This window comes from Elephas maximus, chromosome 23 (genome assembly GCF_024166365.1).
Source record: "Elephas maximus indicus isolate mEleMax1 chromosome 23, mEleMax1 primary haplotype, whole genome shotgun sequence".
Classification (NCBI taxonomy): Eukaryota; Metazoa; Chordata; class Mammalia; order Proboscidea; family Elephantidae; genus Elephas; species Elephas maximus.
In genome coordinates this window covers 645,218-659,002 of record NC_064841.1, presented here as the reverse complement: position 1 = coordinate 659,002, position 13,785 = coordinate 645,218, and the positions used below count along the sequence as shown (strand labels likewise).

Sequence of the window (13,785 nt, the reverse complement as noted above, 5' to 3'; positions counted from 1 at the left end):
TCCTAATCTACCTAGATCTTTTTAATAGCTTCATAACAGTCCACCGAAAAAACGAATCATGTTTTATCCTAACAGTCCTCTACTAATAGACATCTAGAGTGTTTCAGTCTTTCGCTATTAAAAATTATGCTTTAATGAAAATAAGTCATTATGTGCAAATGGTTTTATAGGATAAATCCTAGAAGTGGAACTGTGAGCAAAATGGCATGTGCATCTTAAAATTTTGAAAGTGATTGGCATCTAACACTCCAAATAGATTGCACCAGATGACACCAATAGAACACGGCAACCTATTTCCAAATACCTTCACATACTCTATAAGCCATCAAAGATTGTAGCTTTGCAAATTATAGGTTAAAAAATCCTGTCTGGTTGTTTTAATTTGAATGTCTTCAATTACAAGTACAGCTGAATATTTTTCATATGTTTGTAAGTAATTTGTGTTTCTCTTTCTTTGTACCACCTGTTCATATCCTTTACCCATTTTTCAATTGGATTGTTGGCCTTTTCCTTATTGCTGTTGTCATTTATATACTAAGGACATTAGACCTTGATCTGCCATATGCTCTTGCAATTGTTTATTCTAGGTTACAGTTTGTCTTTAAAAGTTGTCTGTGGTATATTTTTCCCTGCAGAAAATATCTAATTTTTATATAGACCAATTGATCAATCTTTTCCTTTATAGCATCTGAGCATCAGGTGATCTCGATCATTCCTGAGACTGCAATGACCATGAGCTGTATCATATTCAGCATATTTATTTAACTGTCTCAAGGTACAGAAAAGTTTGCAACAACATTCATAAAAAGCCTTATTCCAGGGCATCAATAACCAATAAAGAGGCCTTTCCTGCCTTTTTTTTTCCTTGAAGCCCCTTGTCGATATTTTTGAGGTTCTTCAAGACAGTATTGATAAACAAAGGGTTGATGCCTGTAGAAGCTGGGTTGTGACCCACAATGATGGAACTACTCTGTGGGGTCTCAGATTGTCCCATTGCTCAGAATAAACAGGAGAGAATGACTACCTGAATGTACCAAACAGGATTAATGTTCGAAAACAACTACCTTATCTGCTTAGGAAGGGTGTCTTTACTTGTCTACATTTTGGGCAGATGAGGGACCTCAGAGGATTGACTTGATCATACTCTTCAACCCATGACATTAATCTCGTCTCTTACATACGTGTGTGTACATGTATTTATGTACTGTCTCCATTCCTCATTCTCTTCCCCTTACCCACCCCCGTGACGTCCATCCTAATGAGTCTAACATATATATTTTTGTTTTTAAGTATCTTTATACAATGTGTACTATTTTCAATATATTATTTTCATTTAAGGAAACATAGGTCCGCAATCACTTACCCACATTCTGAAACAGACACAATTCTGGATATCAAGCGTGTTAAACTTCTTTAGCAATAAAACGAGACTCACTTGACATGAGGTTATTTGGAAGCTTAGAGTAACTACACCTACATTTTGCCACAGAAATAATGTGTTTGATCTGTTTTCCAAATTCCAAAACAAATCTTACCCCCAAGAGTTTGATGATCTAGCTCTAATAGGATATACAGGTCTCATTCTGTTTTTACCTTTATATTTTGTACCCCGTATTTTGTTTTAACGATTTATCCATGTTGCCGTATGTACATCTGGTCTGTTCCTCCTAAGTGCTGCAGAATAACTCTGTGCGGTACATGGCTCACATTTACCTAACTACTCCCCCGCTGGTGAGCAGCTAGGTTGCCTCCAGTTCCCACCACTGCCAACAACGCCTTGATGCACGTCCTCATGCATGTCCCTTTATGGGCCTACAGGAGGATCCTTTTTGATATACACCCAGGGTAGAATAGCTGGGTGTGCCTATACTTCATCTGATCAAGTAATGCCACATTGCCCTCCAAGATAACCACACCACTCCACGTGTTTCAGGTGAGGGATCCTGGAGTCCCGTATTTCCCTCAACACTTGCCAGTATCCCATGTTCTAATTTTTGCTAAAAAATTAATTTTTAACCTAAAGTATAAAGTGATATCTCATTGCTTTTCCCTTTACTTTTTTCTGATTATAACATATTTGAGCATTTTTTTTTTTACGTAATCAAATTTGCCAGTATTTTGTCTTATGGTTTAGGGCTTTTGGTGTTTTAAGAAGTCCTTCCCACTCCTGAGCGACAAAGATAGTCTCCTTTATATTCTTCTACTGCTGTCTTAGTTTTACCTTTCACACCTAGTCTTTAATCTGACTGGAGTTCACCTAAGTACGTTGATTTAGGTTGGAGTCCAGTTTTATTTTTTACCATATAGTAAGCATTTTCTACTAAAAAACCTGTGCTTTCCTCATTGATCTGGGCGCCATCTGTCTTTTATACATGAGTTTGTCTCTAATCTCTCTATTCTGTTTCAATGAACATTTACCTGTTCTTTTGCCAGTGTGACTATTTTTATTACTATTGCATTGAACTGTGTCCTTATATCTGGCAGGGCCAGTCTCTCTCTTTATTATTCCTTTATAAGTTTTAGCTTAGATATTTATGGACCTTTATTCTATCTTTATTCTATAGCTACACTAACTCATGTAATAATCACAACAACTTTATGATGTACATAATTTTACTATTATTATTTTCCAGAAGAACCCCAGAGAGATAAGAAACTTGCTCAAAAACACACAAGTGCATAGCAGAGCCAGAGTTCAAATACAGTCCAAACTCTTAACCACTGCACTGCCTCCCTACTTAAAGGCAGTTACTTTATTGAATGTGAGTTTTATTTTTACTATATTTTCTAATTGGTTATTGTAGACATAAAAAAAATGTGGGGCTTTTTTTTTTTCTAAGTTGGTATTCATACCTGATGAAGTTGCTGAATTATCTCATTACCTCCAGTACTTGGTCTGTTGGCTCTGTTGCTTTTTCGTATATCAACTGTGGTTAATGACAGTTTTACCTTTTCAGTTCCGATTTTTAAACCTCTCTCTCTCTGTCTGTCTCCGTCTGTATCTGTCTCTGTCTGTCTCTCTCTCTTTTTTCCTTTCCTTATAGCATTGGCCAAGACCTCCAGTACTATGTTAGACACAATGTAGCAGTGATGATGTACAAAAAAATGTTTCTTACACAAAAGTAATGTTATTCCAGTAGAAGCAAATTTTATCCTTGCTACAGTATGTGCAGCACATCAGAGAACTGTTTCACAAAAGTACGGGTTAGAAACTGTGTCTCGTGGCCAAAGGTCTATTCTGAGCAGAGACCCTGTACTCATTTCTGCAGCAGAAGTTTGTTTTCCATGGAAGATGATCTTTGCAGGGGAGAAACAGCTCAGTTGTGATAAACTTGACTTCACTCTCACTTTAAGTATGTTTAACTTCATTCCAAGTCCCTGCAGCAGCAGCACAGCTCTGCACCTGCCATTTGCTTTACACAATCTGTTAGATGTGATTGTTGCTGACAATGAGTTGGTCTCTGTCCCCGTGGGGGAATTCAGAGACGGCAGCACTGGAAGGGTCTTAGAGATGAACCGTCTTCCATTTTACACACGCCTCAAAGTCCTCTGGTGGATGGCACTTCACCTTCCAAAAGATGATCTGCCTGGTGGTGCTGATCAGACCAGAGGTGAGCAGGGCTTTCTTCTCCTTGTACTGGTCACTCCATCTTCAAGGGGGCTTGGCATTCAATACTTACAGTGATCTCATTCATCCAGACTTTGACGGAGACCCAGGGGAGAGAAGGAGGAAGCACCCACTCTTCCCTTCTGTATCCCAAAGCTGGGCCCTGGCACTTCTGGTGGTGGGGCCTTGGGCCCAAGTGCAGTCAGATCCACTGAAAGCTCTGAGTTGGTGACCAAGTACACCCTCCCCCTGCACATACACAGGGTGACTAACGCTTGTGGTAGAAATGAGTGAACTGAAAAGTCCCACAGGAACCTTAAACCTAGCACATCCAAAACCCAGCACTTCTCACCACCCCCTCCAAACTCACAACCCTCTTACAGTAACCCCATTGCAGGAACCAGAATGACCACCCTCTCAGAGCCTTCCTCTCTCTCACACCCGAGGAGTTACCAAGCCCTGTGCCCTCCCTGTCCTGACCACCCCTCCTGTCTAATTTCTGTTCTCCATCCTGAATGGCCTTGGCCACACCTTCCCAACTGCTCCCCCTGCCCAGCTCCTGATACCTGGGATCCATCCTCCATACTGCTGAGGAGAGCTCTTCCCATCATGTAAATCCAGCCCTGTCTCCTGCCTAAAGTCCTGCAGGGCTCCCCACCTTCAGAATGGAGCACATACTCCTTGGCCCGGCCTCCTCTTGGCATGGCCCCAGTGCCCTGTCCAACTCTCACCCCCCGTGACCCCCACTTCCCACCTCCCTCTGCCCTCTCCAACTCACACCCTCAGGACCCCCACATCCCACCTCCCTCTGCCCTCTCCAGCTCACCCCCCCAGGACCCCCTCACTCCACCTCCCCCCTCCAACCTCACACCCACCAGGACCCCCACACTCCACCTCCCCTCCCCCTCTCCAACTGGAAGCCCCTAGGACTCCCTCACACGACCTCCCTCCACCCTCTCCAACTCACTCCCACCAGGACACCCTCACCCCACCTCTTTCCACCCTCACTGACTGTGCTCTGGTCGCTGTTCTTCCCAACCAGGGCCTGCACCCTGTTGGCCCCTGGAACGCCCCCTTGTCCTTCAGCCCTTAGCCCAGAAGCCCCCACTGCCCCACTGCAGTGCCCTCTCTCTGGTCCTCTCCTCCCGGGACCCTGGACCTCCAGGCACTAAATTGTAACGGTTATGTCCCGGACACTGTAAGAGGCTGGATTCTACCGGACACTACTTAGGCATAGCCAGCCTGCTGTCACCCCTTTTCATGTTAAGATCCATCCACAAAACACAACTGAGTCAGGATTTGGTTTGAGGGTGCCCAAAGGTCTCCGTGTTGTTCGCAGCCGGGGTGTCGCACCTGGCACAATGTCTGCCGGGCACATAGTGGGCCGTGGGAATGAATGAATGGATGAGGATCGGATAATGAACGAATGATTTGCTCACCCCCAGCCAGAACTAGGCGGGAGGTCCCCATAGGAACACATTAGGTTAAAGGGGATGGGAAGGGGAGGGGCGCTGCGCTGCTAGGGGCGCCGGGGGCCCGCTGAGGCCCAGGGGCAGAGGTGGGGGCCGGGGTGTGGGCCGGGGGCGGGCCGCCCAGGACCCTGCGCCTCGACTCGGTGCAAATTTCGCTTTCGCTTCGGACGGCTCTGTAGGCGGCGGGGCCATCCCCGCGCACCCGGGAGTTAATCCGAAAGCGCAGCAAGCCCCGCGGGGCGGACTCCCCGTGTCACCGAGAAGCTGATGTAGAGAGAGACAGAGACAGAAAGAAAGCAAGACAGCAGAGTCCCGGGAAAGTCCTGCCGCGGCCTTGGGGCAATTATAAAAATGTGACCCTGGCTGGGTCTGGCAGCCTTCGCCCTCACCTGCAGCGTCCACCCGTCCGCGCGCCCCGCGCTCCGCTCAGCATGTGCTCGCAGCGTAGTGAGTACCCGGCCGGCCCGGCTCTCGGCGGGGAGAAGGGGCGAAGCTAGGGGCAGGCGGGCTGGGGGGAGGCTGGGAGACTGTCAGCCATCTCTGCGAAGGGGGAGGCGGAGGGCGCGCTTACTGGGCGCTGAGTGGAAGATTGCTTCTCGTAACCTCGAAACAGCCCCAGGAGCTGAGGGTCGTCCGCCCCACTCCACAGAGGGGGAAGGCCCCGCACAGCTCGCCCCTTGCCCAGGGCTCCTCAGCCACGCTGAGGGGCTGCATCCCAGCCGGCTGCACAGCAAGGCTCTGGGACGCCGCTGTTTCCAAGACACAAGGTCTTGAGTCCCTCACCACCTGGCCTCAGTTTTCCTGCTTGGGGCTCTCTCTTTGGGTGAGCTCTGAGCCCACGTCCTGCTCTCGGCTCGTGTGGGGTTCCTAACAAGTTGCTAACCGGTTGCTGTTGAGTGGATTCTGACTCAGGGTGACTTTGTGTGTCAGCGCAGAACTGTGTGCCATAGGGTTTTCAATTGCTGAGTTTTCAGCAGATTGCCAGGCCTTTCTTCCGAGGTGCTTCTGGGTGTCTCAAATCCCTAATCTCCCTTTTAGCAGCCAAGTGCATTAGCTGGTTGCCCCACACAGGGACCCCTCACAGAAGCTAGCTAGCGTTTTTCCCTGGGTTAGAGCGGCCACCTTCCAAGCATTCAGCTCATCTCTCAAGTGTTGGAGGATTATTGGAGATGGGTAGGGTGGGGTTGGTGCAGATGGGCAAGGTAGCCAGAATGGGTGGAGGCAAGCCAAACCATGGGGACAAGCTCAGCCCGCCCCTCGCTTCCTTTCCAGGCCTCCTCCTTGCGGCCACTCTCATCCTCCTGGCCCACCTCAGCTTGGCCAGGAACCTCCCAGAGACCTCACCAGGCTCTGGAATGTTCGAGTGCCTCAGCCACTCCCAAAACCTGCTGAGGGCTGTCAGCAACATGCTTCAGAAGGTGAGCTCTTCTATGTCCTGGTGCCCTTTCTGTCGCCTCTCTGTGGAAGGGGCTTCTCTGAATCTCTGGTCACCTGGAGGAACTGCAAGGAAATTGGGGAAGTTAATCAGTAGCTGTCAAGAAAGGGAGAAGGAACTTTACAAATGGCCCAACTATTAGCTAAAGAGTCTCAGTGAAATTGTGTCTTCAGAGAAAGCGAGACTGGTAATAAATTATAATGGCATTCATTTTGGCTGTGTCTACACAGAGGAAAGTGGATATTTACAGTGTTCCTTGTAGCCTGCCAACAGAGGTAGAATTGTATCAGGTCCACACTGTTTCTCTGACTTATCAATCCAGGAAACAGTTATTAGGTGCATGCCCTGTGCTCCTGGGGCTGCAGAGGTGAATGGGACCTGCCCCTGGCATGGCTCTGCAGCTTCCAGTCTGGTTGCCCTGTGCTTCTGGGGCTGCAGAGGTGAATGGGACCTGCCCCTGGCATGGCTCTGCAGCTTCCAGTCTGATTGCCCTGTGCTCCTGGGGCTGCAGAGGTGAATGGGACCTGCCCCTGGCATGGCTCTGCAGCTTCCAGTCTGATTGCCCTGTGCTCCTGGGGCTGCAGAGGTGAATGGGACCTGCCCCTGGCATGGCTCTGCAGCTTCCAGTCTGATTGCCCTGTGCTCCTGAGGCTGCAGAGGTGAACGAGACCTGCCCCTGGCATGGCTCTGCAGCTTCCAGTCTGATGACCCAGTGCATGGTCAGCAGCCGCTGCACCTCGGGGAGGCTTGGAACGGTGCACACCCAGTCTTCATTTTCTAAGGGGAGAGTTACCTAATTCTGTACAGCTTCACTCATTTTCTTAGGTTTCTTATTTTAATGCAAAAACAATTCTTTATTCCTTCTTAAAGGTGTTCTAACACTGATACCATTGCTTTTGCTGCAAAGGGCAAAGACCAATGTTTTAAAAGGCATTCTTTCCTTCTCCGTAGTCAGTCTTTCCTCAGAGCTTCCTAGCTTGTTGCCTTAGGAGTATCTTCAAAGCTCAATGCTCTTCTTAAAGAACTCTTTTTTTGCTTCTAATCTTTCATAATGTGCTGCCAATTGCTCCTTGAATTTCCATCAATCTTAATTAAAAAAGCAGCTCCCCATGTGAAAACAGAAGAGATAACTGCTTTGATTCCAGAAGAAAGGTTCAATAGGGATAAAAATTAGAAGCTCCAATGTAAATAGATGCTTTATGTGAGAAAGCTGACTCTCCTATTCCCAGATGCACTACTAAAGGTCAAAAGATTACAGAACTCCATTTCGTATTTTTTATATAATTCCTTTTTCAAACTTAGCAAATTTCAAATGTAGCTGCTGCGGGGAGCCGAAGTACAAATGCGCGTGATTCACAGGCCACGGCTTTGTAGGGCTGGGTCCATATGCATACACATACGTGTATACACACACACGTAGATGGAAACCCTGCTGGCACAGTGGCTCAGAGCTCGGATACTAACCAAAAGGTCGGCAGTTCAGCTCTACCAGGTGCTCCTTGGAAACCCTATGGGGCAGCTCTACTCTGTCCTATAGGGTCGCTGTGAGTAGAAATCAACCCGACAGCAGCAGGTTTTTTTTTTTTTTCATATATATACTTTTTTTTTTTATTTTGGCTTTTGAGTTTGATCTCATTTTTTAAAAATTGGATCTTTTATATAAGATTCCAAATTTCCAGCTTCTCTTGAAAAGATTCGAAGGATTGCAGCATTGAGCCTGCATTTCCAACTCTAACTTCTTGCAGCCTGCCCAGAATAGTGGTTGCCCAGTTGTGTTTAAACATCTCCAAGACACAGAGCTGCCATAACACATTACCACCAACTTAGTGGCTTTAAACAACACGAATGTATTATTACATCCCTGGGGTCAGAAGTCTGAAATGGGTCTCACCAGGCTAAAATCAAGATGTCGGCAGTGCTGCGTTCCCTCTGGAGGCTCTAGGTGAGAATCCAATTTCCTGCCTTTCTACCTTCTAGAGGCGCCCACATCCCTTGGTTTGTGGCCCCTTCAAAAGACAGCAACGTCTTTCTCACATAGCATCTCTCTGATGCTCACTCTTCTGCTTCCGTCTTCCACTTACAAAGACCCTGTAACGACATTAGACCAATCTGGGCAGTCCAGGATAGTCTCACTACCTTAATTCCCCTAAGCCAGGTGAGGTAATGTATTCACAGGTTCCAGGAATTGGAACATGGACATCTTTGTTGGAGGGCCATTATTCTGCCCACCACAGCCAGGGATCTCACTACCTGTTCCCAAACATTTTCCACACTTGCAGACCTTGAGTCTGGGCTCAGGCACCTCCCTCTGCCTAAAATCCCCCCCCTTCTCCACCTTTCAGCATTCTCATCCTCAAGTCTCTGCCTCCTTTTCCACCCCTCCTCAGAGACTTCACAGCTTTCTCAGCACTTCCCACCTGCTGACATATCTTCTGCCCATTGGAGCACTTGCCTGTCTCCACAGCTAAACCTGGAACTCCAGGAGGGCAAACACAGTCCTCTTATGCGTGTCCTCCTTCATACCTAGCATAGTACCTTGCGCAGGTCGAGCTTGTTGAATGGAAAAATGACCTCAGTCTTCAATCAGAACTATATTAACTTCCTAAGATAAATGTTACAATTATATTTAGCAAGGCCTTCCCACATGTTTGTAAAATGGCATCTTTTTCTGTGCTTGTCCACACATAAGACTGCAAATTAAATCTCAACTTGTCTTTAGGGTTTGCATGTTTGTTCTATGCTCAAGCTGTGACCTCAGCAGTTCCCTCTTTAGAAGTTATACTTGAAAAAAATATTCATAAAACAGAGGCACTTCGGCAAGAGAAAAAGAAACTGTTTTCACCAGAAGCAAGTGTCCCAGCATGGTGTATTCGCTGATGAGCACAGCCTGTTGGCATGATTTATAGTGTTTACATAATGGAAAAACATGTCACCCAGAGAAACACATCCTGAGCAAGTGAGGAGGAGGGAGGGAGAGAGAATTTAAACGACCTATTTCCCCTTGTCCCGGGAAGAGCCAGAATTCCGACAGGTCAAAGAGATGGAGGCCTAGGACAACCAGCTGGGGCCAGGCTGGGACCTTGGGGTATCTGCCTCACCGGGAGCCAGATGCCATATAAATCTTACAAACTGAGTTTTTCTCCATGTTTTTTATAGGCCAGACAAACCCTAGAGTTTTACTCCTGCACTTCTGAAGAGATTGACCATGAAGATATCACTAAAGATAAAACCAGCACGGTCAAGGCCTGCTTACCACCGGAATTAACCGCGGTACGTTGTTGCTGTTAGTCACCATCGAGTTGGCTCTGACTCATGGTGACCCCGTGTCCTGCATCATCTTCACCACCGTTGGGATGCTCAAGTCTGTTGTTGCGGCCACTGTATGTCTGAGTGCCTTCCGGCCTGTGGGACTCATCTTCCAGCCCTGTATTGGACAATATCCTATTGTGATCCATAGGGTTTTCACTGGCTAATTTTCTGAAGTAGATCTCCAGGCCCTTTTTCCCAGTCTGTCTGAGTCTAGAAGTTCTGCTGAAACCTGTCCACTGTGGATGACCCTGCTGGTATTTGAAACACAGGTAGCATAGCTTCCAGCATCACGGCACACCCGTCGCCACAGTGGGACTGACAGACAGGTGGTGGGATCACAGTGTAGAGGACTGTTTTTTCCCCAAAGACTGTAATACAATTAAAAACTGTGTACAAACCTCATCTTTTCCAAGAGTTTGCACATTTCTGACGTCCATTGTCATGGGACTTTAATAGGTCCCACCTTAGAAATTGGATTTGAAAAAAACAATTATGAAAGCAGATATGTTTGAGAAGAAGAATAAGAAAAGTTTACATTATAAATTAATATCATCGATGTCTGATTTTTTTCTCTAGAATGAGAATTGCCTGGCTTCCAACAAGACCTCTTTCATAACCGTAAGTCAGTAAAAATAAGGGTTTCAGTCCATGCTGTAAAGTTGTATTGTTGATGTTCAGTTATGCTTTCTCCTGGGATGGGAGTTGCCTGGCTTCCAGAAAGACGTCTTTTATAATGGGAAGACTCAAAACTCTTTCCTCAAATTCAGTAGGTGAAAACGTTTTAGCCTGTCTCAATGGTTCCTTCCCCTTTTCTCCATGTCCCCCAGACCCTGTGCCTTAGTAGTATCTACGAGGACCTGAAGATGTACCAGGTGGAGTTCAAGGCCATGAATGCAAAGCTTTTGATGGACCCCAAGAGGCAGATCTTTCTGGATCAAGACATGTTGGCAGCTATTGACAAGCTGATGCAGGTAAGACCTCCCGTCTCAGTGAGAGAGCCTTCTTCATGCTGAAGACATCAGTCAGGGCCCCTGAGAGGTATAAAATCAGCCCTTTCTGGATGGGAGAGGGTCTGAAATCCCCCCTTCTAAAATCCCTGCAAGGAGCCCTGGAGGCACTGCAGTTAACTGCTCCGCTGCTAACCAAAGGGTTGGCGATTCGAACCCGTCCCGTGGCTCTGCAGAAGAAGGACCTGGAGACCCAGCAGCCCTCACAGGACAGTCCTGCTCTGTCACTTGGGGTCGCTGTGAGTTGCAAGTTGACTCAGTGGCACCCAACAGCAACGAAAACTCCCGGAGAGCTACATATTTGGGGAGACAGCTTTGAGGGCACCTTCTACTGGGAGGGCAAATATGAGCCAGTCACTTTAAGAAAAGCAGCCTCCCGTTTGTTGAACGGAGTCCCTGGGTGGTGCAAACGGTTAGGTGCTCAACTAATAACCAAAAGGTTGGAGGTTCAAGTCCACCAATAACCAAAAGGTTGGAGGTTCAAGTCCACCTAGAGGTACCTTGGAAGAAAGATCTGATGAACTACTTCAGAAACCAGCCACTGAACCCCCTGTGGGCACAGTTTTACTCGGACACACGTGGGGCTGCCATGAGTGAGCTTTGACTACACCAGCAACTGGTTTGGTTTGATTTCCCGACCGCATGGTACGTACCAGGCTCTCCACAAGTGCTTTGCATACATATTACGCTGTCCCTACAACAACCATATGGGGTCTGTACTACTTCTCCCCAGCTTACAAAAGAGGAAATTGACACTTAAGCTGCTTGTCTGAGCTCACACAGCTTGTAAATGGCAGAGCCAGGATTTGAACTCTCATCAAAGAGATTTCACTCCACAGATCCTGTCATTCACCTCTCAGGGCTCCAGAACGTACAGGTGAGGGGCAGGCATGCATATCTGCACATCTTGCAAAAGCAAACGAGTGGGGTTATCCTCTGATGACATCCACGATGTTACTCATAGGCAAGACCTTGATTTTTAGTTTTCTGGATCACTGTAGCACACAGTGTGGACCCTGGTGGCCCCGTAGTTAAGAGCTATGGCTGCTAACCACAAGGTCAGCAGTTGGAACCCACCAGCAGCTCCTTGGAAACCTTATGAGACAGTTCTACTCTGTCCCGTAGGGTCGCTGTGAGTCAGAATCGACTCGACGTCAACGAGCTATAGCACACGATGCTCGTACAACCACAGGAATGTTCATTGGAGGTCAGGGAGAGGGCCTTGGAGAACACGGCAAAAATCACTACCTGGAAAGGAATTATTTTACTTATTTTCCAAATAAATAAATACCTGTTTGGAAAGCAGTGAACTTCATGCAAGTATCAAATAATGTTACTATCCAGAGAGATTGTGTTTTATATTTCACTTTTAAAAACCCTTATATAACCAAGAGTCAGGTGATTTGGACTCTGGAATCAATTCTACCAGTAACCAGAAGACTGTGCTCAAACCACTTAGCCGCTCTGTGGCTCAATTTCTTCCTCTGTAAAACAGGGCGGCTCTGCCTACTGTAGGCCCCTACGTGGGGCAAAGTTTTGTGCTTTGACTGCCAGCCCAAAAGTCGGCAATTTAAACCCACCCAGCAGTACCTTGGAAGTTAGGCCTGGAGATCTGCTTGCATTAAGATTACAGCCAAGAAAACCCTCTGGAGAAGTTCTGCTCCATGACACACGGGGTAGCCTTAACTCAACGGCAACCAACGACAACAATATCTAAGTATTTCTGTGATGAACAAGTGAAAATATTGACCATTGTGCAAATATAAGGTCTTATATTTTGTAATCAAAGGGCTAAAATTGGGAAATCCATTGTCAAGTTTATTTATCTGACTCCAGTGGAATGTCCATACTAAACAGATCTGTTCCTGATAAAAGTCCTGATCAATAGCGATCAATCATCTTCCTGTTCTAACAAGAACTTGGCTTCTTAATGTAACAGATATAAAAATTAGATATTGCAGCAGATGTCATCTTCACAGGACTGTTCTTTCTAAAATGTAGCTCCCACCGATGGTTTCCTAAGTAGCTTTAAGGGTCATTTCAGAGCTCACCGAAGATGCATGTGCTCAGATATTGACTCCTTCTCCCAGGCTCTGCCTGGCCATCTGGCTGGGAGTAAATATGGGTTGGGGTTAGCGGGTGTAACGAGGGAGTGGGTTGTAGGCTCTGAGACATGTATTGGCTTAACCCATTTTTATGGATGAATGTTTTAATTGTAGAAGACCACATGTGTCACACTCAATATTTATTCTCCTAGGCCCTGAATTTCAACAGTGAGACTGTGCCACAAAAACCCTCCTTTGAAGAGCCGGATTTTTATAAAACTAAAATCAAGCTTTGTATCCTTCTTCACGCTTTCAGAATTCGTGCAGTGACTATCAACAGGATGATGAGCTATCTGAGTTCTTCCTAAAGAGCTGGGATTTCTTCAGATCTTAAAGTCATTTTTGTAGAAATCGGAACCAAAGATACCTTAACAGGATATGGGTTAGGGGCTGGGGAGGGGGCGGTTTGACCTGATCCTACTTAAGCTGGCACCGTAATTCTCCTGCTTCTGTTTACAGTAGTCGCCACCCAGAATTTGAAGGGTGCGACTCTTAGATCCATGTGATTCCTTTGAGCAAGTATATTTCACCTTTTTTTTTATCCATAAGTTGTTTTTAAGTTTTCATAAGCAAATTGCCGAGAAGGGAAAAAGCCCTCCTCACTGGATGTGTTTTTCTTTCCCTTCAAGAAGAACAGGCATTTATAAGCTATTTCTGTGCCAACGTGTTTGTGGAAACAGACACGCAAGCATAATTTATTTTAAAATATTTATTTATATAATTTTATGTTCATGAAATCATGTGAACTGATATTTATTTATGTTGTATTTATTTAAATATTTATTATCAAATGAATTTTAAAAATACCTTATAAATGTTATTCTAAAAATAAAACAGAATTGAAGTAATT

General features: G+C 46.1%; 1 protein-coding gene across 2 annotated transcripts; it reads left to right on the top strand.

The window, feature by feature from the left end:
* The first annotated feature begins 6,209 nt into the window (after window positions 1-6,209).
* On the top strand, window positions 6,210-13,360 carry IL12A (interleukin 12A). 2 transcript variants are annotated; one of them, XM_049867347.1, is made up of 5 exons: window positions 6,210-6,497; window positions 9,671-9,784; window positions 10,400-10,441; window positions 10,651-10,794; window positions 13,088-13,360. In XM_049867347.1, exons 1-5 carry the CDS (start codon window positions 6,249-6,251, stop codon window positions 13,241-13,243), a joined length of 705 nt encoding a protein of 234 aa, XP_049723304.1. In that variant the 5' UTR covers window positions 6,210-6,248; the 3' UTR covers window positions 13,244-13,360. The 2 variants fall into 2 exon arrangements, with proteins under 2 accessions (XP_049723304.1, XP_049723305.1); XM_049867348.1 differs by having other exon boundaries at window positions 10,609-10,794.
* The last annotated feature ends 425 nt before the right edge of the window (window positions 13,361-13,785 follow it).